Raw genomic sequence first — 25359 nt, 5'->3', positions numbered from 1 at the left:
CTACCTGACTTAAGAGAGATGAGAGCGCGAGATACAGAGATAAAAGCCACATGAGACTGGAAAGATTTAGTTTGACAAATCTCTAATTACAGTTGTGTGGAGAAAAAAAAGTAGCTGCATATTAATTCTACATGGAAGTTTTTGCATAGCTGCAATGCTGTAAGATTTTTTTAAACTTCATTCTTTAGAGTTGAAAAACATCTTTTTTTAGACGATATGTTTATGACCTTGATAAACAGTAAAATGCTGCCACAGCAATTACCTTGATGATAAAGAGTCTGTAGACAGATACTTCCTGCGTTCATTTCCTACCCAGATAAGTCGCCAAAATCAGGGACTACCAATACAGGAAATGCTTTCAACAGGAACTTCCTATCTTAATATCTAATTCACTGAAAAGATCTAAGCCCTTCTTGTTTGATATATAGGTAGTGTTCTACCTGTTACTATTTAAATATTTAAGCCACAGTACAACACATCTGTTTGTGTAAAAATTTAGGACCAGTGCTGTTACACTGGACTATGAAATATCAGGAGTTTTCTCCACAATGGTAGGAAAAGTGGCTCTGCATTTTACAATACTGCAAATCAGGATGCTTCAAAATACATTGTCATGTATTCATTTTGTCAGATGAAGAGCAAGCAACCTCCTTCCAACTCCTTGTTGCCTACATCCTTATTTCTATGCTTCAACAAATAAAATATACATTTCCCTAGCGCTTGAGGTGGACTTCTCCAACAAATAGTTCAGAGCATGTTCTAGATATGGTAAGGAATCATGGCCATCTCTTGCAATCCACAGTGACATAGATATTCAACCAAAATGACTGAAACAAAATTTTGCCTCATTGCATTGAGAAATAAAACCGTAATTAACCTGTTTGTTTGAACTTCTGCTAAGAAAAAAAAAAGACATCTAGAGCAAAAGAAAAGTAAACAAAGACAGAAAACCTCCATTGCTAATCATAACTTCAGGGTAATAGCATTCAGGCACATGAATAGAACAAATGAGGATTTACGAAACCTGAAGTGAAATTGGCCAAAATGAAGTCAAAAGTATTTGGCCAATGGCTTGACTGGGGCCAGGCTTTCACCCAAGCTATTCAGGAGCTCAGCCCAAATTTTGTGCATTGTTTTGCCAATGATTCCCCTGGAGTCATTCCAGGTTTCTGCCACAGTGACTGAGATCAGTATCTTGGCCTTTCCCCATAGAGTTGAGTAGTCCTTTGCTATTGTGGCTTCACATATATCTTGCACCTTTTCGTCTTTGAAAAATAGACTCACATTCGCACTATTGCAGGAAAGGCAGTTATTTAAGTTCATGTTGTAGTCTAACAAGCTGGGAATCTGAGATTGGATTTACAGACGGCTCCAGAGACCACAGTGAATGCATCGCTTGGAGGACCAGCTGTTGGACAGGAGAAATGATCCTGTGGGTACCTAACTCAAAAGCCCAGTTAACTGCAGATGAGTCCTGCAAGCTGAAGTTAGTTTTGACAAGTAATTTCCACATGGCCATGGGTGAAGAAGCTCTAGGAAGTTGCCCCATGGCTTTGGGTTCACAAGGGTTTTGGGGAAATACGCGCTCTGTCCTGAAAGCAGTGTTCCCGGGACATGGTTAGCGAGCTGTTACGTGCTTGTATACATTTTTGTTATTGTTAGTCTTTGGCATATTCACGTCAGCTTCCCTCAGGCAGAAGGTATTCCCTTGGAAGTCCTCAAAATTGTTGCTTGTTACTAATCAGATTAACTCACTAAAGTGGTGGCCAGAGACATTTTTCACATATTTTTCCATACAGCCATTACCTTTTAAAAAATTTTCCTGCGATTTGTCATCAGGGCACAGTTACATGTACCATTTTCATGGAATTCAGAATCTGATTGTTTAGTCTACATAAAGGGGGAAAAAAGAGGGGGATCCTGTGCCTTTAATGTTGTTTATAACGGTTGGACAGAGCTTGTCAGGTGAAGGTTAATTGCTCTCCAGTTAAAGCAGTTCTCTGCACAGATGGGTTATCAGGGCTGAACACTCGTTACAAGATTAATCTCGTTTCCGACAAGACTTCCTTTTCCTTCAACTGATTTTTGCTCAGCCATTGGACCTGTCACCAGCCGTTAAAAGAAGGGTGGGTTACCTCTGGGATATTAATGCTTGTGTGCAGTGAAACAATACAAAGTGTGTGTCATATCGGTAGGGAACATCTTTAGGAGACAGCACATTTCAGTGCTGTTCTGAAGGCCGAGATTCATAAACAACAGGAACAATCAGGTATTAACCCTCTTAGTGAACACAAACTCCAGCCGAATCATCCATAGGCTTCTTTTTCATGTCTGTTTTCTCTTAAATGTGGTATTTTTTTAGTTACAAAGGTGTATTTTTGTTGAAAATTTTAGTCAACAAAATAGCCACCCATGAGATGTGAAACCTGGGATTACGCTTCTGTCTAGTCAATTAACTGATGGACGTGGCCATTTCAGTTAATGCTTGTTTCAGCGAGAGGAAATATATCATGGTGGCCACTTGAAGAAGTTCAAACGTTGGGAGTTTTATTTTGGGTTCTATAGTAAACCTGCTGAATTTTCCTCTTTCGCTAAGCTGGAGTAAATCAGAACTGGATCCACTATATACAACGGGGTACGGAGGAATAAGATGGATGTAAAGTGAGAGGAGAACCAGGCACAGCATGTTCTTAGCATAATATTGCCTTGCTAGCCAGGACTGCAGCAGATCAGCCAGTCCAGGGTGGTCCTGAATGGATGGATGGAGTGCGTTCAAGGAGGCTATAGCATGAACACAAAAGTCTCACTGGAGTTTTGGGTTTATTTCAGGAGTTCTGATACAACCAGAATAACACAACTTGGCAAAAGTGTCTGGCTGCCAAGTTTGTTCCATGCACCTTTAGTCAGTAAATTCCAAAACACTAAACAAATATTCAGTGCAACAAACAGGGTAGCTCTTATGTTTCCTCAGTTTCCTGTCCTGGCTTCAGATCAGCACGATCCTGTCAACGTTACTGAGTCTCCCCATTGACTTCAGTGAACTTTGAATCAGACTGGGTTGCCCCAGCCAAAAATGCAAGCTCTGTGGAGGGTCCCAGGCAGCACAGTATTAATTGAACGGTCGTTGTAGATGTGATCCATCAAACCGTACAGAGGCGTGCTGAACTGAAAGCATTTGAGATGTTCTACTGATGTTTTAGATTAAGAGTGTGCAAACGTGCCTCATTGTGCTGGGCTCTGCGATGGCGAGGTGATGGCCCCCCCTTTCTTTTTCTTGAGCTAATAAGACAAATCCAGCACATTTTTATACACCTGTAAGGAAAGAGGTGTCTGCACATGTACAGAATTAGACAGGTGAAGTAGTGAGGAGACTTATGTCCAGGAAGACATCAGAAAATTGTGTTATTTCTTCTGATTTGGAATGAAAATATAGGAAAAGGATACAGAGAGACAGATCATTGTCCTTATCTGATAGATAAACAGCAAAAAAAAAGGCATCCTTGTTCCCATGCATGAGGGTCCTACGTAGTCAGAAAAATATATTTATATGCGTTGCTAGTAATATTGGTCAAGAAACAGTTATTCTCCTGAAAATGTTTCAGTGAAGGTCTTTACTAAACCTGTTTATTTTTAATACATGTTTTATAAACATTTAGCAAAACTAACAAGTTATCTCAAAAATAATTTTTGTTAGAAAACCTCCTATCTACAAGCTTCTGTCAATTTCTTAATTTTTTTTTCTTTTCATCATCAGAGTAGTCTAATAACTCTACTACTGAATCCTTAGGGGTTTTTTAAATACTGGTGAGAATAAAAATATTTTTTCCTTTGATTTAGAATCCACAGGTTTTAAGGAAATGTATTCACTACAGTTACAGAGCTGAAATGAAAGGTAGACAGGAATTTAACCTCTGGATGTCATACTCTTCAGCAGTATGGATTCAGAGCCAAAGAAATTCAAGTAAGTGGATTCCGTTACTGGTTCTAATAAGATAGGAAAAGCACACAGTAAATCTTTACAATCCCAACTAAATCATTGGTGCTTTATGCCAAAGGAGGGAAGTTTAGTAGAAAATCTTTAAAAGGACCAGGTTGAAATTTAAAAAAAAAAAAAGTGTCTCTCGGCTGAGGTTGTTAAATCTCTGCTTAGAGCGCTGAATAAGGATCTTGATTTTGCAAGAACTTAAGAGTTCCCACTGTTTCTGCTCATTGAAACTTGAGACTGCTTCCTCTCAATTGGAAAGTGTTGTTATGCCACTACTTGCCTTCACTGATGGGAAAAAAAACCCTACTTAGTCAATACTATATTTCCAGAAAAAAGTAAAGAAAATTGAAGGTGGTTACATCTTTTTTCCCTAGAAAAAGTCTTTGTTTAGTAAAATAATGTAATTGAAAGTTGATGAAAGAGAGTCACAGAGAAGATTAATTTGAGTAAAGTGGCTTTACTGTCCTCTTTTTTCTTGTACCTTCCTCTCAACTTGTAGTTTTAACCAGTTGATATGCTAGAAAACTGCAGTTTTGCAAAACTTCTCCTATATTTTCCCTCCCATCTTTAATATACAGAAAGAGAGGCTGGTTTTGTTTTGTAGAGTAGTAACTGTTCCATTTAAAACTCTTCAGACCTTTTGTTTGATGACATTGTGTTAGATTTTTATTCTCATGAGTATGAATGACATGATTTCAGACAAAAAATTGCCACTATTGCTACTCATGCAATGCTTTTGCATTTTGTTTTCACTTAGCATGGGAAGCTTTAGCTCCAAACATTCAAAATGGGATAGCAATGAACTACAAATTGCAAAACTGCTTGGTGGCCAAGTGTATTGCAGATTTGACAACTACAACACCTTTTTAAAAAAATGCATTTAAGTAGATGTGTGTTTAAATTGTTGACTTTAAACTCATTCTGTGTGAATGCTAATAGTGTCCAGATCCTTTCCAATTAGCATGAATGTTAAATCTCAGCTGTCTTTAGATTAACTTTTTTTTCCCCCACATCTTCATCACATAATTAATCTAACCTTTTAGAATCCCGACCAGACCAAATTCAGTTCCAAGTATGTTTCTCTTCTGAGCTTGGGCCTTCATAGTGTTGTTTTCCTCTTTCATAGAGGTTTTGTTTGGCCTCAATCTCTGTCAGTCTCAGCTGCTTCTTGGAGGATGCCATTCTTGCCAAGTCTCAGAATTTTTATCAGGGGTCTTGTGATATTTAGTGGTTTTTGTAAAGGTAAAGGATAGTTTCTTAAATTATATGAATACTTGAAGTCTTCAGTTTTCATTGACAAAAGACTCCAGTACAAAAGAATCTACCCTAAAGACTTAAAAATCCGGAGGCAGACACAAAGTGCATTGCTTTTGTGTACCCTCTTTTTCTGAGGCCTGACTTAAAAACTTTGGACACTTCACATAACAGGGCTGAACTCATCACAGAACTACACACACCACCTGGATGTTGCTTACCTGCTTCTTAAGGGGGTGCATGTGGTGTTAGTACTGCTTAGGTCTTGACCTCGTCATATGTGCAGAGGTAGATCTCACACAAAACAAGTACCTTGTCTAGGGGTCTGATACAGATGAACACTCAGTAACTTGGATTGTTAGGATATACTTTTTAATTAATAAAAATAATGAGTCAAACACATTTCTCGTCATGTTTCTAGTTTGTAAACTGGGATTCAGATGGATTCTTGCCATCAGATGTTCAATATTAAATCTTACTCCTGAAGCTGTAAAGAAATAAGGATGTTAGTCCAACCTGTTGGAGAAATATATTTTCTTTTAGTAACTGACAGAAGCTTCAGCTTGTTTTTTAAAATCTGAAAATATCCAATGTTTCTAATATCACAAGAAAAGATAATGAACCTCTAGATATCTTAGTAGCAATTTTCTTTCCAAACATTGCAATTTAGGGGGCTTGAAGGCTTTTAATGACACTAAAGAGGATCAATTAAGGGAACTGGTATGTTGCTTGAGAAAGGCCAGTGTTAAGTGGGATGTCTGTGAGCCCCAAGGCTTTGTTTTCCTTTTTTTTTTTTTTCCTACCTTCTCTTCTGTTCCTTTTCTTAGTGAAAAGAGGAGGACTTAAGAGACATTCAGAAGACTGAATAAGAAGAGGAGGGAAATGTTTGAAAAGGTTGTATATTAAAGATTCAAGGTGGAGGTAGAGAGCAGTTGTATGTAGTATTGAAATTAAGATGACAATACGGAATGTTATAATTTTTGTCAGTAAAAATCAGTATCTTCAGAATTCATGAGATGATGACATGAGCTTAAAAATAATGAGATTTCGGGGAATTATATATGTTATATTGTTCATCTTCTTATCTGCCTTTCAAACCTTGAAATTAACAATTTTTTATCTGAAATGGAAACTAACAGCCAGGTTTTCAGCTGACTGTAGAATTTAGGTTCAAAGGAACCTAAGGTTCAGTAAGATCATGAAAGTTGGCAATGACTGTTCTTAAAAAGGAAGCTTGATAAATCCTTAGAATTAACTCTTTTAAAATCTTGTTTAGGTAAGATGAAGTAAATAGGATTGGGAAGATGCTGAAAATTAAACTTTAAGTTTGATAATGACACTAAAACTAGATGCTGAGCAGAAGCAGAAACAATGCAATTTGCTTCAAAATAATTTACAAACTACTGCATAAGCAACTGGAGCAATAATAACCAGTGCCAGTGCTGAAAAAAACAAAGTGAAAGATGGGAAAACAAGATCTGTCAAGGAAGTACTTTGACTCATGAAGTACCCTAAGGAGGACAAAGTTTTACTTTTTGAGACCATCAGCTTAATATACAAGGGACGCTACGAGAAAAAAAAAACAGAGTCATTCTACTCTGAATTTTCATGACAGTGAGTATAAACTATAGTCTCCAGTACTTCAGAAACCATTTACAATCACCAGACTTGTGTAAATAAATTAGAGTGTGGCCAAACAAAGGAGAACAGAGGCCTGAACTTCCAAAAAAGTCTAGCTTTGCAAGCAAAGAAGTCCTACATGAAACACTACCAAAATTTCCTGATTTTTCCTGTGAATTAGGCAAATGCACAGAGAATCCAAAGCCCAAAGGACAAGCTAAGTTTCACATTTGCTTTTACAGAACAGTGGTTAGTTGTAGAAGACTCCTTTTGTACAAAGACCCTGAGCTGCTTTTATTAAAAATGACTGGGCTGAAGCCGTGAGCTCTGTTTAGCACTTCAGCCGCAGCCTGGCACAGGTGCTGTGCAAAGGCCACTGCCATCCTCTGGGAAATTGCCACTGCTGGAGGAGGAGTGGATGTGCTGCTCTCTGCAAGGAGGAAATGCCTTACTTTCCTGGCAAGTTGTGTCAGGGCAAAGACAAGCACTTCCCTACCTGCCGTGTACTTGGCAAACGGCAGAGCGAGGTGTCTCTCTGTTCTAGGGGACGTGATGCCTGTGGTGGTACCAGCGCAGCTGTGGAAGTAACACACAGGGAGGAGTCCTTGGTTCACACATGCAAATGCATTCTCCTTAACACACATACCGTTTGTGGGGCAGGTCATTTAGCAAAAGATTTAGCCTAACGTATCAGAGATTCGTGTAAGAATATTTGTAAACTCAGCTGGCTCAGAAAGAAACTGCAATGTGATTCCCTAGTTTGTCCTACTGCTAAAAAGCTCCAACAGAGCTGTCATGAAAAAATGTATTCAACCAGCCACCGTGTTTTTCTAAGCTATATCATCTGTATTTGCTTAGTATGAACCCATTAATATCTATCCATTCTATTCCAGTCCTTTACCCAGCCTATCTAAATACCGAGAGCTGAGTGTATCTTCTTTTAGGCAACAGATGAAATCTAGTGCAGAAGCTCGCAATAGAAGTGTTCAATTCTCTGACCTTAAATATATTTTTTTTTCTTCTTTCTCTTTTAGTATTCCTTTCTGATTCACTTTCTGAGATTCCTAGGGCCTGTGAGTTTGCTGATCAAATGCAAAGACATCTTGCTAAACTAAAAGGAATACTTGTTTTTTCATTTACTTTGGTACACTGCTCCAAACCCCCCTACCTCATTTGTCTCAATATGTTGAAGTCTCACAATGCTAAACAATGGGTAGTCTCTCATATAAATTGTAGCCACTGTGGATATCTTCAACACACCAGAGTCCTGAAGAACATTGCCTCGATTGTGTCTGATTTTCTCAGTTTCTCTGTCTGACTTTGTTGTACTCCATGCCTCTCTAGTGGCCAGCAGAATCCTCCAGTGTCACGGACTTCTGCCTATTTTTTAATCATCCATATTCTTTCCTTCTCTAGATTTCTTTTGTCTCCTTTAGGAATACTCTACATCTCTTCCTCTGTTTTCTTTTTCACTCAAATTGCCTTTTCTCTGCCTTATGTAATCCTCCGTTGCCCTCAGCTTCTAAAAACGTTTCTGAAGGACAGAGCTGGCTTCACACTGTCTGTCTCCTGCATCTTCATGCAAACATCTTACACCCCTTTCCACCAGAAACACAGTTCACTTGACTTTGCAAATTTCGATACCTTGCTTTTATGGGAAAATATTTCCCTCTGAATAATGACAATATAGGAGAAAAAAAAAAGTCCAAAACTCTTCTATTTGTATAATCAGCAGCCTGCTAATTACTCCTGTTGTTGCTGGCTAAGTACAGGACATTTTGCCCTTTTTAATTCCCATGTTGTAAGCCCAGTGGGAACAGAGAGTTACGGAGCATGGATGAATCAGAGTGGTTTCTGTATGTGCATGATGGCTAATGACTCGGGAAGAGGACTGGAGTGGAGGCTTTTCAGTTATACTCTCAGATTCTTAGTGTGACTTGAAAAAATCACTGTGTGTTTTCGAGAACAGTTGCTTTTTTTCAGGTTCCCATCCTGAGACACTTTCATTGTGATTTTCAGAACTTTTCTGTTTCCCACAGAACTGGTGTCATTACTAACCTCTCTGCACTTTTAATCTGGCATGAAATGGGACATTATACTACTCAGCAGCTAGAATTTCGTAGGCTGCCACAAAGCTCAGTTAATGCTGTAGTTGTTCTAGTGCTTTGAGAAATATCTATAAATTCAAGGCTGTTAGCTCTTATTTACAAACAGTTCTATTTATGTCAATAGAAGTGCTGCTATGAAAGATCAGTGTGGAATGCAAAATTTTGAGCTGCCAAGTTTTAAAATGAGTAGCATAGTTTTCTTTGCAAGAATGATGATTTCACTGACATCTAAAAAAGTTTTATAAGAGTTAGAAAAATATCCTCAGGGATTGTACTAGAAATACAGAGTCAGGAACTCCAGACTATAAAAACTGCATAAATAAGAACTGAATTTTCAAATAATTGTTTAAAAAAATTTATTTGTGCATGTGACAAATGTAATATTTAGTGTCCTCAACATACAAAGCCTATTTGTAGAAAAAGTAGAATATAAGAAGATGCAGCAGGAATTTTAAATGTTTCTAGCAAATGTTTTCTCCATAGTCGTGACTGAAGTCTGAAGCTTCAGAGACCAATAAACAGCTTTAAAACATGCCTGGTCAGTGATTACTCAACATGAAGAAGCAAAAATCTTCCTGAAGCCTTAGATCTGTTTGCCATATTCTTGCAAAGGAGTTGGTTTCTAAAGATCTGGTTTAGATTTCAGTCTTACTGGAAGTATCTTATATATTTAAAAGATGTTCAGAAGAGTCAGCGTTCTCTTAGTAAAACCAAGTATGTGTTTCTGATAACTCTGATGGAGCAAAATTAGTCTGCATTGAACAATAATTCTGTTTTGGTAAAATTAGTGTTTGAAATCCTCAGCAATCTGTTTGTATTTGGCTGGCTGCAGAATTACTCTGGAGAAATTAATGCTTGGAACAGATGCCTCGTTCCAACATGGATACCTGAAGCTGGGCACCTACATATAGGTGTGCACTGTAGTTATTTGCTTGACTTGCAGATGTATTGAACACCCGCAACTACAAAAGCCTCATTAACTGGATGTATTCCAGGTGAACTGAATGATATATTAAGAAAACTCTTAAGACTTTCCATGGTCAAATTCCAGTCTTCAGTCTATCAGGCTCTCAGAGGGAAAATGAAACATAAAAAGCCCACCTTCCTGCTCTCATGTCAAGTGCTCTTACCACATTACTGTTGCCTTTGGCTTGCCTCAGCTGTTGGCGGCTCCTGACATTATCAAAAGACAAGCTCCATCGTTGCAACAGAGCAGGAGGATTCAGCACACGAGGGGTGAGACCCATCTTCCCTTTGGTGGGATGTGCTGCACTAGGGAATTTGCCCCCACGGGAGCCTGCAGGGATATTCCTTCTCACTCTGCACAGCTTTCTATAGCAGGGAGGGTTCGGGACTGACAGGAGAGCACAGGAGGGCACTGTCAGTACCACACATTGCATTTGCTCCTGCATGTTCTCCCCGCTGTGAGGTCTAGGGATGGTCCTGGGCAGTCAGAGGGCATCCAGAAGTGGAGAGAGCCCTCCACTTTCCCCCTTGCCACTGTGATGTTGACACAGAAAGGGAGATCAGCTGGAGCAGAGCCAGAGAAAGCAGCTGCAGAAGAAGCTCAGACAGGGACAAGTCATTTGTATGGTTGTAGCTGGTGTGCTCCAGATTGTGCTGGTTAGCTCTTTGCTTTTCCTTCCCCCTTCCTCAGTCTTTTCTCTTCACTTCCACTCCACTTCTTGCCTGCCTTGAATACTATCCTCTCATTTTTTATTCTATTCTGTGTAGCTCATTCAAATTGAGAACTAACCTGTGTCACAACTGTGACAGTCACATTGGTCACACTAGGCACTTAACTTGTGCTTTGCATCTATTTCCCTCAACTTGGGTCCATTCTGGGTTAGCTGCAAGTGTTTTGTGACAGGGTCTATCTACTGCTTCGCCTTAGTTCAGTGCTCAAGATAGCAGAGTCCACTTCTTTCTTGCCTCTAGCACTGCATAACATTCATGGTTAGTAAATACTACTGAGGCATTTTAAAGGTACTTTTTGCTGCAGTGGCAGTTTCAAAGTCCACATTAGGAAGTCAGCACATCATGACACAAGTGTTGTCCCGTATTTCCTTCTCTGTAGAGTACACCTTTCATGGTAATGTCACGTCTTGCTGATACATTGTAGTGTTTTGGACTGTGGGTTTTAATTGCAAGTGATTGCAAAGTCTGTGTTTTGGCATCTTTTATCAACGTAAAAAAGAAAGGAACTGTATTTTCTGACTGCAAAAGCAGTGTCTCCCTACCTAAAGATTTCAAAGCTGGTCAAATTCTTGATTTGGGGAAAAGCATTCCAGTTGTCATGCTAATTCTACAAATGATTCTTACTGGCATATTTGTCATGGACAGCAAGGCTGAAATAATTTGTTCCTTACTTACTTTTATTCTTTCTTTCTGCTTTTATATCCTTGAAAAGCCAAATATGGTAGCAGGATTTTAAAACGGCATGGTGACATTTATCATTGACTTTTATCACGTGTCTCAATAAGTAATATGCATTATACCTATGGGAGTTTAGTACGTGGGTTTTCTGGTTTATTGAATACCGGGAACTTTGGAGATTGCTCAGGTCAGCCAGGAACTGAATCAACGTGATCTTCTGTTTTTCCCTTCTTATAGAACAGCATGCATCATTTTGCTTTATTTAGTCCATGCTTTCATTTCATTAGATTGCAGAGAAGGATAAATGGTGTCTGTTTACATTCTTTACTGATCAGCTTGAAATTATGACCAAGTATGGCTTGAGTAGTCTGTAAAATGATATGATAGTTTCTGGCTCTCAGACATATAAAGGTGTTCCTGGAAGCTTAAAACCCAGAGTGCAAATCAGTTAGCCTTCTCGATGATTTTGAAACCTCAGATCCTTTGAAACAGTTGGCAGCTTGCCTGTTGCATATTTACAGTTACACAACTCTTCCTCTCTGTGACTTTTAAAAGTTCCTCCTTCCTTTTTTCTTTAAGTCCCTTGGCAGCATCAAAACAGCCTCTCTCTTTTCTCTCCTCTCCCCAGCCCTCCCCTTCTAGGTCTCTCTCTCTCCTTGGTATGGCACATTGTTCTGTGGAAATGGGTTGTTTTGAGTTCACACTTTGTTTTCCTGCTGTTTTTCTGGGAAGCTGGACATGGCACAAAAGATATGGGAACAGCTTGTAGGAAATGGGTTTGTTTGGGGAAACAATAAAAGAGAAACAGCCCGCATACCTCTCCTGTGTTTAAAAGCATAGCGTACAGTATATAAAGACATTTCAGGGGTCATTGGAAAATACAGTCAATATCAAATTGTCACTGCTTCTTGCAGGGGGGTTGGACTAGGTGACCTTTGAAGGTCCCTTCCAACCCAAACTATTCTATGATTCTATGATCAGAGCTGCAGGACATGGCTTTAGTAAGAGTGATAATGTTGGTAATCACTCGTTCAGAAGAGATACTGCTACAGGGAAATACTGCAGGATTTTTCTTGTCACCACATCAAAGATCACCACATCCAATTTCCTTTTCTTCTTCACATCTACAGTTAAAAATGGGCCACAATCTGTTTCTCCTGCATACTAGATTAAGTAGAAAACATAGTTGCAGAGACACGAGTTGCAGAATAAAGGTAAAGGTTGAATTTTTGAGGCAGTTCTCCTAAAAAAGGGAAAAAGAATGAAAAAAGTTGAAAAATTTCTGAAAGAATTGTTTAAATTCTGTAATTTTGGATTGGTGATTTTGTTTAGAAAGACATTGCTTGAATAAAATAATAACTCAGTTTAAAAGTACAATCACAAGTATAGTTGGGATTAAATTGTTTTGGAGTGTCACAAAGCAAATTTTCTTACGTATGTGGAGTTCTTGTTGTTGTTCTGTTTTGTTTTGTTTGGCGATGAACGAAGAACGTTCACTCCAACCTTTGTCTGTCATAGGTATGAAACAACATATTTCTTCTGATCTGTTGGTTTGACTACCTCTCTAGAATCATAAAATCATATGATAGTTTGGGTTGGAAGGGACCTTTAGAGGTCATCTAGTCCAACCCCCCTGCAAAGAGCAGGGACATCTTTGACTAGATCAGGTTGCTCAGAGCCTCATCCAACCTGGCCTTGAACGTTTCCAGGGATGGGGCATCAACCACCTCTCTGGGCAATCTGCCCCAATGTTTCATCACTATATCTAATCTAAACCTATCCTCTTTTAGTTTAAAACCAGTACCCCTTGTCCTGTCTCAACAGGCTCTGTTAAAAAACCTGTCTCCATCTTGCTAATAGACCCCCTTTAGGTACTGGAAGGCCACTATAAGGTCTCCCTGGAGCCTGCTCTTCTCCAGGCTGAAAAACCCCAACTCTCTCAACCTGTCCTCATAGGAAAGGTGCTCCAGCCCTCTTATCATCTTCGTGGCCCTCCTCTAGACCTTCTCCAACTGGTCGATGTCCTTCTTATGTTGGGGGCTCCAGAACTGGACACAGTACTCCAGGTGGGGTCTCACAAGAGCAGAGGGGGAGAATCACCTCCCTCGAGCTGATGGCCACGCTCCTCTGGATGCAGTCCAGGATGTGGTTGGCTTTCTGGGCTGCAGGTGTGCATTTTTGGCTCATGTTGAGCTTCTCATCCACCAGTACCCCCAAGTTCTTTTCCTCTGGGCTGCTCTCAATCCATTCTCCTCCCAGCCTGTATTCGTGCTCCTCTGCAGTCTATCTAAAACTATACCAGTCTCTTTGACTGATTTCATAGTTAATGTTTGAGCTAAAACAACAATATCTTTACTTTATACTGGTGCAGCAAAGCATGCTAAATATGCTTAAACATAAGCACACGCTTACTATTTGCTATTTTACAAAACACTCTCCTGTGTTTGTCTTTGCAGAAATGACCTACTACTGTGACACTCAACTCCGTATTTATTTCACTAGCCATGTTTTGTGGTCAGTGACTAAAAAAATGTGCTGAAGCATGAATCAAGATACTCATTGTAAATAATTATAGGAAAGTGTGTTAGGCTATATACTATAAAGGTTATCATGACAGGAAGTCATATTTTACATACACAGTGGGCATACTTGTAAAGTTCATTGTGAATTTAGAAAGGTAACCCATCTGAGCAATATTCCATATGCTTATAAAATAGAGAATACCATGAGAAGTATATAATACGATATATATTTATATATTCAATGTATACATGGAAGATCCAGTTAAAAAAAGTGCCTGAGGAAAAGGGAGAATAATGTAAACAAAGAACTTTTTGTTATAATGTTGTGCAAAAATGGAGAACACTCTCAATTTTTCAAAAGCAATAGTGATTTGCTTTTTAATTCCAGTTATCTAGTGGAGAGAATTCAGTCAAAAATATCAAGAGAAATACATTTGGAAGTAAATAAAAACATCCTTGCAAATAAAGTTGGCTTAAGCAGTGTTTGCAAAAGCTTAAGCTTTCCTTTAGTAAAGAAATTATTTTAATAAATGCTGAATGTGATAAATGTTCTCTAAATAGGAAGGTGAGAATTTAAAATGTGTATTAAGGTGAACATAGGGGAGCATCTGAGACCTTGTTAGCCTGATGCAGCAGGCAAGAGGCTCTCCAGCTCCAGGGGGTCCCTGAGGAGAAAGCTGAGCTGCAGGAAAGCGGCTCTGGAGGTGCCCTAGAACACCCTCCCTCTCTCTCTCGCCCTCCCTCTCTCTCAGCTGATGGCCGTACCTGGCTGCTGATTTGAGGTGACCAGCCAGATTTAATGGGTAACACACCCAGTGGACACCTTTTTGTTTTTCCCATGATTTCTTTGGGGTAGCTAATATTATATTTCAAGCTAAGATTCCCCCATTACTGTAATCTTTCCAACCTGTTATCACACCCACATGCACACACACGCACACACGTGTGCACACGTGCACAAACGCCACACACAGAGGCACAACAAGGAAGTGATGGGTCACCCAGAAGTTCAGCTCGTGGCCATCGTCCAAGTGTTATTTCCCTCATGCTTTTAGACATTCATAAAAACCAAAGGTTAGGAAGCAAATTTGAATGCTCTTTTCAGTTTTACTGCTAGTATTTAATTCTTTCATAAGTGCAATGGCTCTAAGGGTCTCTTCATTCCTTCCTATACATTTCTCATTCTTTTGCTGATGAGTTTGTCTTTGGTACACAATATCCCCTAGCAAAAATAAGAAAATTTTAAAGTAAAAATAATTCAGGCTTTAAAAAAGCCTGAATTATTTTTACTTTAAAATTTGTTCAGGGACTGAGGATGGGATTATCTAAAAATGTGTGTGCGTACATATACTTATGTGTGAGTATATATATCATGGGGATATATAATTATATATACAAATATGTATGTGGTGGGTCAACCCACCACAGTTAACAAATATTAAACTTAGTATAAATGTAATGTATAATCTTGTAGTTTTGGCTAAGCAGTAGGAAAAAGAGCTACAAATGTTACCTTCTTGTGATAACACTGGACAAATCTTTTCAGTAAGGCAGAAAAAAAAATCACATGGTATCTTAATGTTAAGAAGTTTCTCAATAAAGTTACCAAAACCAGAGTACGAGGGCAGTTACAGTGTTCAAGCAAAACCTTTAGTTCTGGACAGATGACTAACTCCAATAAAGACACAGTAATTCTTGAAGACATCCCGTTCAACTTCTGGAGCTACCTGTGATGCCAAAGATTTTAAGAGGAAACACGGAAAGAATGGGATTGCATGCCTAGAATGGGATTGGTGTCTTGTTCTGGGCCACTGTTTTGGTCCCAGGACTCTTTCTTAATATTATTTTGATCTATTAGCACAGGTTCATAGCAGCTGTGGCATACAGCTTCGGTTCACTTCCGATTGGGCTGCGGGCCACTTTATAAACCTGCCAGCTGTTTTGCCAGACAAATCTTTGCTTGAAAGTTCCCTGAAAAAAAAAAAACCCAGATGTTTATATTTTTTTAACAAAGTAGAAGGTGGCTGCTCCTTCAAATGGATAAAGTCCTATACTAGAAAAGCCAGGTAGAAGCAATGGGCTAGCCCTGGGGTGAGGCAGAAATGACAAGGTGGTTTATATCTAAGTTTTCCCAGTTTTCTAGGCATTTTTTAAGCCCTAGAAGTTAACAGCCAAGCATGAAGGAGGAAAAAACATCAAGCTTTCAAAGTTTGTAATTGACAATACTGTCAAGATGAAAAGGAAGAAAAGTCTATTGTATTGACTAGAAAAATAGTCATTCAAACTTCAGTGTTACAGCTTTTTATATGGATGGAAGTGCTAAAATAAGCATACAAAGCTACAGTTTCTTTAAAAATGTGTATACAATATACAATCTGCAGGACACAATTGTATTGTTTTTAGCAGTAGTGAATTAAGGTTGACATAATCATTCAGGAATATGTATTCTGAGCCCAGCTGATCATTGTGCTGCTCCAGCCCTGCAGCCACCTAACCCCGTTCCTTCAGCTACTGGGGCAGTAAATAAAACCCAGCATTGCCTCAGCCTTTGAGTAGTTTACCAGCACTCTGCTCATGCAGAAAGAAAAATAAAACCAGACTCATCACTGTATACCACCAGATTGTCTGCTTTATTCCCTAGGCTTTTTGCTGCAGTCTTGTGAATTTTGAGGTCCACTTTCATTCAGAAGCCTAGTGCAGCTCTTCAGTGGTCGTGCATGGGCAGAGCTGCTTCCAGGCAAACTCCTCTTGTTACTTGGGTGTTGAATGTGCACTGAAATGGATGCAGGATAGAGGTTTTCATCACGGTGTTTGAACAAGCCTGCTGCATTGCTTTAATGGTGCCCAGGGCATGTGATGTATATAAAAGAGCTACCTGTTTCCATTTATAAACTCTTGATTTGGAGTTAAACGTTTGCACTTTACTCTCAGATAAAGACTTCAGGTGAAATAATTGATTGTGAAATGACAGTTCTTTAAATCAGATGCTCATGGACACTTCCTGATCTCTGGAAGTTAGTGGTTCATCAGCTCTACTCAGCAGGACAATTTTAGAGTGTGAGATGCAGGGTGGTCCCAAATATGGCACTGAACTTGGCATGAGGGAGATGTGTTTTCTAAGCCAAGACACATTTTCAGTCATTCTTACCAAAACTACCCACTCTACAATAGTGCAATGGTGATTTTTTTCTTATTTTGTGAAGCACCTGGAGACCTGGAGGTGAATTCCTCGTGCTGTAAATATTACACTATGATGAAAGGAGGTGACAAAAATAGCTTGGGCAAAACCAGGGTTTGCTGACATTTCAGGAATGACAGTCTATATATTAGAAATGGTGATAAAGCACCACAGTCGACATTTGAATTTATAATGTCTCAGAATTTGTTCATTAAGACACAAAATGTTAAACTTTTGGGCTTAGCCATGAGGCCTCTGTTCGCATTACTAGTCCTAGTGCAATCCAGGAGAATGACTTGCACAAAGAGGGCTGCAGGATCAGTCCTTCAACATCTGCTGTTGTTTCCCAGAAATGAATCAAGCCTGCAATTTCATAACATCATTTTGATGGATGCTTGATTATTCCTTTTTTTCAAGTGCAACTGTGGCAGTGGCCCTCCTTTGCTTCCAAACATCCTTTTTATTTTTCTCAGCAAGAGGTGAAGACATCAGATAAGTGGCAGCACCGGGCCTGTGTTTGGATTACCATGAACTATTCAAGTGCTCTTTGCAAATAGGTGGAGGATGTTAGCTGAGCTGGCAATAAGATTCTCATGGGTGGAGGTGAGGACAACATCTGTCTTTCCTATCTTGTTCTTGCCAAGGCTTTTTGTTGTTCCTGAATTCTCTCATGAATATAATATGCGGATTTTTGTCTGATCTAATGAATCCAAGGCTCAGAGATTTAGAAGGAAAACATATTCCAGATGTGTGCTGCAATTCCTGACTCAGGTGACTGCATTTTAAGTAGTACCCTTTTCCAGTATGTTCCACACACCATATTGAATATCTTGAGAAACCACTTCTTCTGCGAATGGTCAGAATAGAGTTGTAGGAGCATCATGATTAATAATCTCTAGCAAAGCTAAAACATCAATCATTTGTCTTTTGTTTCACCAATTATTGCTGGATGCAATGAATCCAAGGCTCAAAGACTTGGCTTTAAAGAGGGACTGCAAATTTAGGTTAGAGGCCCTTTAAGCAGTTCAACCACAGCTTGCTTTATCGTGCAGTGATGCCTGCTGCAGACATGAGCGGAGTGGAGTTTCAAACTGGAAGACTGCCCGCCGCTCTGCAAGGTTCTGGTGTCCAGCCTTGCATGTGCTCTCCATTCCAGAGTGGAAATGACATTCCTGGCCTGTTTGAAATTAGGTTTTCACTCCAGATAACAGCTTCCTAGAGCATCAGAAGAAGTAGTCTGAGGAAGAATAGAAGACTAGCAAGCGAGAGTGACTTGGTAAAGTCTGGAGCAGCTGTACCAAGATGAATACAGTGTGCAGTCTTGCACACTTCCACCTGTTCTTTCTTTCAGTTACAATTATGCGTAGTTCGATTGCACACAATTTCAATAGCAAATGTTATCAAATGTAAAAGGGATACTGAATGCAAAAAAGCATGGAAAGACTGAATAGAGCTAATTGCATGGTCTTAATCAGAACAATCTTCCCTCAGAAAATGCAGGTCCTCTCCAAATGTGACTGTTTATTAGAGTGTTTTAACATCTGCAAAACACACGCCAGTGCATTACAATTCATCCTTTTAATAAATGTTTTGGTGAAAGTTTTCATATAACAGCTTTTTGTCTAATTTAAAATGAAGGAAAGTTCCAGTATGTCAGAATTCCTCATAGGATGGAGAATTAATTTTTCTGACCAACTGTAGAGATCTGACAAGTGATAGGACACAGCCTATGTCTGAAGGGATTGCGGCTGTGTGGAGGTCTAAGGTTGTGCTTACATATGTATTGTCATGAAATCAGATTAGAGAAGAAGTAAAAGTTGTTTACATTAAAGAGGAAAAATATCATAAAACTGGTGTCAAAAAATAGGTTGTATAAGTGCAATGACATATGGCAAAGCTAGTTAAAAGTTCTCGATTGCAGTGTTGTTGCAAGTCCCTCATAGCCAAGGGTAACAGGTCCGTTTTGGAGTGTGGGAGTGCTGACTCCACAAGCAATAAATGTATTTTACTGTCTGCAGCGCCTCTCAACATAGAAAGAGGATTGTTGCTGTATTTGTGTGTCCTCATACATCCTCCTCTTTACATGTAGTTCTTGCCTGCTGTCCTACTGGTTTGTGGCCAATGTTTTTCATCATACTCCTGTGCTATTTATTGCCTGCTAGGATTTTGACAGTGCTGGCTTTGACTTTCAAAGTTCTTGAAGCATTTTTTTTGAGTAGCAAATCACTTGGTAGATTTTGGATAGCTAATGTGGATTAAAAAATCTACTAAACCTTTTCTGTTACAAGGATTAAGCAGTAAACCATGGAAATATTTGAAGAAATTAAAAACACCAGAGCTGAATATTTTGAGATGTACATATATACACACACATATACGAGTGTACTGTCTGGAGACGTGATTCAGTGTGACTGCTGTACAAATGAATGTAAATGATGTCATGTCTAAAGTGGACGCTGGGTTAATGACATGGAGGGACTGTGCACAAATGTATTTCACACACAAGCAGGCATGTTCCCTCATCAGAATTAACTTTAGGAAAAGCATCGCCAGGTTAGAATGGCCTCCAGAGTCTTTTAAAATCCTGTTGCAGTATTTTTTCCCCAATAACCCTCACAAGCAAACTATGCTAAACAATTGCACACCTCATTGTTTTCTTTAACCATTTCTTAAGTTTGATCAACGTTTAGTAAAAAAATTCTTTGTCCTAGTTCTTGTAATTCCACATAAAGGACAGGTCAGCTTGCATATACTTCTCAAGATGGGAACTACTTCAATCACATTTCCTGTAACTTCATGTTTCTAGGCCAAGTAATCTTGCATTTGATTAAGTAAACACCTTTGTCCTGATGACTTTACGCCTACTTTAAAGGCGTTGCTGTACCTATTGTTCTACAAATTTGCCAGTCTGTTATTCTTTTTTTTTTTAAAAACTTGTCAGTGAAGTATAAGTCAAAACCAAATAGAGAAGACATTTTGTTCTTTTATCATTAGTACGGAAATCCAAGTGAGATGCCAGGTTTTGCATAGTACAAGAGATTAGAAAAAATAAAAACGTTTTAATGAAGGAAAAGATTTTTATGTTTTGCTGGTGATGCCATGAGAGGAAGTACATAGAGAAAGGAAGATGAAATAAAGAAAACTTGTATCCAATGTTGACCTCAGATAATATTACCAACAGCTCTACTTCACAGACTTGCATGAAAGACTTTTCCCACTTGCCAGTGTAAGCAGTATGTGTTGCTTTCCTTGTATTACATTGCCACAGGCACTGTTTACTAGAAATGAAAGGCTTCATTTCTGAAGATGTCATGAGATTATGTTATTGTTATGTGAAATCCAGGAAGACAATCCATCCACTACTAAAATTATTACCATAAAGGTACAAAACTTGGCAAGATTGAAAGGAGTCTTATAATGCATCTATTTTATGACATTTATTAATGTTTACCTTGCTTTATCCCACTTACTGCTTGATGTTGCCAAACTGCTCCAGAAACAACATTAATATGGATGAGAAAAAAAGATTAACGTGTAAATGAGTAATGAAAAGTATTTACTAGTAATAGAACTGGCATCCGTATGTAAAAAACCCTTGCCAAGCATTGTCAGTATTAATAGTTTTGTGTACATTTATATGTGGCCAGAACATGCGGTTGTTCTTCATGATGGTGAATGCTGACAATTTTTACATTACATTTGGTCCAGGAGCTTGCATTTAGAATTATAGCAGAAAGCACATTTTAAAGTTTCTGTAATTAAGAAAGAAATACCCATACTCCTTTCTGTCAGCTGTTCAGTACAGTAGTTTGCTGTTAGTACCTTCCTTTTACAGCTTACTTAGAGTTAAGGCTTGAAGGCTTAGAAAAAGGTAAAGAGAAATCAAGGAAAGACGAAATGATGCATGCAAGGCACAGCTGAAGGACATTTTCTGTCTCTTTTTGGAGATACGAAGTTTTGTCCATTATCAGACATTCTTGTATAGCTGAGAAATACTTTGTATTTCTTCGTGCTATTTCTTTGCTTTCCCACAGTATGAGTTTCACATGAGTTTATGTCAGGCTGTATTAGCTCTGATTGTTCAGCATCACTGTGTCTTGCAAGGTCAGTGGATTCAGAAATTCTTCACTTTTTGAGATCACTGAGAGGAAGAAAGGCAGCAGTTGCCAACCCTCGACACACAACTCTCACTCATGTGTTGTAGAAAACTTTTCCTTTTGCGTGAGGATATGCAAGGACCATGTATATCACCTGTAGTGGTTGCTGGAAAATTTACATCAATGGTCCTGGTTGCATTTGAAGGAGAGGACAGTCACTATGACTGCCTGAGTTCTGGCTGACAGAAGGAGTAGCAGAACAGATGCTAAATATTGTCTGCATGTTTCCCACACTACAACCTCAATCTTTCTTATGTGTGAGGAGAGAGAAAAGATGGTTAAAGAGAAAGCAAAGCTAATTCTAGTTTAGACCATGTTCTTTAGTTATGCTGACTCCTCAAAATTATGGAAAAGCTTAGATGGCCAGTTCAGCTTTTTTTGATGTGCTCAAGGGAGGAGTGAGACATGTCCTACTGTCCTTCAAGACAGGCCAGCAAAGATCAGTGAGGACCTGGAGTAAAATGTTGGAGATACTCGCTATCATAGAGTACACATTAATAAGCCTTCCACATAAGGACCAACCCAACAGCGAGCAAAGTTGGCAGAAACTCAGTTATTCCCGCAAAGCCTTTACAGCTCTGTCAGTGTACACTAACTGATAACTAGCAAGATGGAGTACAGATGAGCGTTTGCTGTTAAATCAGAACAAAACTCTAGCTGATAAATTGAGCTATTTTTATCCATGAATAACTAAGCATTTTTTCCTGAAATGTGAAATTTGAGTATGTCTCTTGGGTTCATTTATGTTTGTCTTGTTTTTGCCATAGTCTTTTAGATATTCACACAACCCTTATTAATTTGTCTCATTCTTCTGGCATTTGCTGTCCTCCTCAGGAAGTTAAAGAGTGTGCTTTCTCTCTTTGTGCTACATCATAGGCATCCATAGCACAATCAATATTTACTGTCATTAGTAATGCCAATAAATAGAAAATCTGTATTTTTTGTTTACATTTATACTTACCCTAAGTATTGATAAATTAACTTACTTTAGGTGGAGTCAGGTTTAATAGGAACCAGAATAAATTTATTTTGTTTCACTTGTGTGGGGGAGGATGAGAAGTATATCCATTATATAGTGTTTGATGTCTGTTTTGAAAAGGTCTATTAGTAAATGGCTTGCAGAGTAAAATAATATTCTACCTGTTGTATTTGCAATCTTGTATCTTCTTGCTCCGGTATAGTTCACATTTTCTTGTATTTCCTGGAGCTAGCTCTTCCAAAATTAACATTTCATTATATGTTTTTTTGCTTGTGTATTAGCTCTACAGTTGGGCAGGAAAGAGGGAACCATTCAGTAAACAGTCTCAGGTGTGGGTTGCATTGTGATCACCTGGCCAGGCTGTGTGTATATATACATGTACACATATATATTTGTCTCTCTTTGTTCACGAAGAACGCTCATGAACTGTTGAGAAAGAACTTTTTGCAGTGTAACATTTTCTTTCTTTAGTTTTTATGATATGATTCCTGCTACTTTACCATCCAGGCACATCAAGTCCTCCTGCTGTCTCTCTGTACCGTGTAGCCAGGAAGGAACCTCAGGGGTGCAAGGGAGCAGCAGCCATTGCCCCCCACATCTCCTTGAAAAACAGGAGCTGTCTGCAGGCTTTCCCAGAAATGGCTCATCAGAAAAGCTTCAGACCACCACCAGCAGCAGTTTTTAGTGGGCCAGAGACCCACAGGAGTCTGGAGGCATGGTAAAAATGAGAGGTGTTGTTCCGGCATCCCTCTTGTCTCACAGAAGCAATTTCACACCCCCGGAGACCCAAGAGGAAGGGGTTCAGTGCCTGGGCACAGGTTGCGGGGAGATCTTGCAAAGCAGGGGTACTAACAAGGGAGATTAAAATTAATGGTGATAGCGGTGGTCTTTGCACTCAAACAATGTTTGAATAGCAATACTGAAACAGTGCAGATCACTGTCTGATTTTTGCTTCCTGGCCTGTGGTGGGAGGAGGGAGTTGGCTAGCGTTAGTGCTTCAATCGGGAGTCTTGTGGCACTCAGAGGGATGCTTGAGATCCTGTTCCCCAAGTCAAGAGATTAAGGGGTGATGTCAATTTTCATGAGGAGTAGTAAGAAGAAAGTGATGTTCCAGCCCTTACGGTTGCAAAGAAAACTATGAATATGTTAACAGACTGCACCTTGAGAACTCACAAAACACATGACTAAAAATAGTGATAAATGTGTATTTCCTTAAAATGAACAAATACAACTGCTGATTTTTAGGGCAGCATGCGATTGACAGAGCTTGTGCAAAGCCGCTTTTCAGCAGCCAGGGAAGGCAGGAGCCTGCAGGCAGTCACCCACCGTCCTGGAGCTGGAGGACTCCCATCACTCTGGCTCTTTCGGCTCTCCTCTGTGTCCTCCTCTGTTGACAGGGCCACGCAGTTTTGTTGTCCTCCTTTTGGCTCTCAGCCACAGGGCTGGCGGCGGCGCAGGCCCACACACACTGCCTTGCGAGGGTGTGGTCATGCACGGAGCACCCTGCCCAAATCTGGCTCAAGCTTTCCCCTGCGCCCTGATCTTTGGCCCCCACACGTCCAGCCATCGCCAGCTGGCCACCTCCACGGCTGCTGTCATCTGGCGCGCTGCACGCCCAGCCTCCTCCACCGTTCCGGTGCTGAGGCTTGCTCCCCGGCCACCAGTGTGGGCTGTGCAGGGGGGAGGGAGGCACTGGGCTGCCTCCTGCCCTGTTTCGGTCATCTCAGGGCAGAGCTGTGGTGTCAGGGTGAGGGGAGGGAGTTGCGCTTTGTGTTACCATCTGTTTATACCCTTATGCCCTGTGTTCACCCTAAGTAGCCCCTGGAGGGGGGGGCTTTCTTAGGAGGGTTGGTTTTGGAGGAGAAGACCCCCGAGCCTGTGCAATGCTGAGGCCAGCAGGATGGTTGGAGCCCAGACCAGCTCCTGTGGCCAGGGAGCCTCAGCTCAGGCAGGATGAGTCCCTTCAGCAGCATCAGCCCTTCTCGCAGCTTCCCCATGGGCCTGGCAAGTGTGCTGCCTGCTGGAGCGGGGCCCAGGCACTACCTCCCTCCCATGACTTGGCTCCAAATAACCTGGGGAAGGAATTGGTGCCAAGGTGAATGCATGGCTTTGGGGAGAGACGGTGGCCTTCCCCCCTCTGGTGTCTGTCTGGTCTCCAGCCAGCCATGATGGCAACCACCAAGAGACCTTGTGAACTCTGCCAGCCCTAAGGGCCATAGTAGCAGTGCTGCCATGGTGAGGGAAGGGGGCTGGGGGAGGCCCTTCCCATTGCACCAGAGCCGGATGCCTGGCTGGCCAGTCCACCAAAGAGGGTTGCCATGAGACAGAGAAATGGCTGGTGGGCATGACATCTTCTTGGGTCTGGTGATGGGCATCTCTACCAAAGCCGACAGCAGATGCTGGCAGAAAGAGCAGGGTCCCTGGATCAGAGGTTGTGCCCAGCTGTGTCTCAGCTCCCTGTCCGGGAGGGACTTGGCCTTGGTCCCAGAGGAAGGAAGAGGAGCTCCCAGTGACTCAGCAAGGCACAGCTTTTGGTCGGTTCTTGCAGGGGCAGTTTAAGCAGTGATGGCAGCTTGCTTACGCCCCCGGAAGATCTAGCTCACCACATCCCCACCTGGGACACGAGAGCCCTGAGCTTCACTGCCTGTCCTGCCCTCTTCTCCCTCTCAGCTCTTCCTAAGAGTTTGGTAGCATATGTCTGTGCAGCTTCTCAGTTGCTTCTCAGAGCACTTAAGCAAGTGACCAGCTGTTTGTCTTCTCATGGGATGGACAAGTTCTTTTTTCCTTGGGGTATATTATAATGTCTGCTCTGAAATATGGTCACACTGACTCTTCTTCTCTGTTTTGCAGGAAGCGTTATCAGTGGTGAGTGAAGACCAGTCCTTGTTCGAGTGTGCCTACGGATCGCCCCACCTTGCGAAGACAGAGATGACGGCCTCCTCTTCCAGTGAATATGGGCAGACGTCAAAGATGAGTCCGCGTGTTCCCCAGCAAGACTGGTTATCACAGCCCCCGGCCAGAGTCACCATCAAGATGGAGTGTAACCCAAACCAAGTTAACGGGTCAAGGTAATAAGGCCAGTGTTACCATGGCTCAAGTACACTTTTTCTTGTGATGGGTATAGCTCAGTTGTCTAAACCTGTGAATCTAGCACTGTTTTAGATGTCCCAAGATATCCTG

At 40.5% G+C, this 25359-nt stretch overlaps 1 protein-coding gene across 8 annotated transcripts in view; it reads left to right on the top strand.

The window, feature by feature from the left end:
* Positions 1-25359, top strand: part of ERG (ETS transcription factor ERG) — a 145066-nt gene that overhangs the window by 86826 nt on the left and 32881 nt on the right. For 7 of the 8 annotated variants that reach the window (XM_086765470.1, XM_086765425.1, XM_086765434.1 and 4 more), the window contains one exon: positions 25030-25247. In XM_086765470.1, coding sequence (XP_086621596.1) covers positions 25030-25247 — 218 coding nt within the window. Of the gene's footprint in view, positions 1-3893; positions 3962-25029; positions 25248-25359 lie in introns of those variants that run through there. The other variant, XM_086765453.1, reaches the window with a different exon arrangement.

The sequence above is a fragment of the Chlamydotis macqueenii genome, chromosome 1, assembly GCF_036417535.1.
Source record: "Chlamydotis macqueenii isolate bChlMac1 chromosome 1, bChlMac1.mat, whole genome shotgun sequence".
Classification (NCBI taxonomy): domain Eukaryota; kingdom Metazoa; phylum Chordata; class Aves; order Otidiformes; family Otididae; genus Chlamydotis; species Chlamydotis macqueenii.
This window is presented reverse-complemented; position numbering and strand designations above follow the sequence as displayed.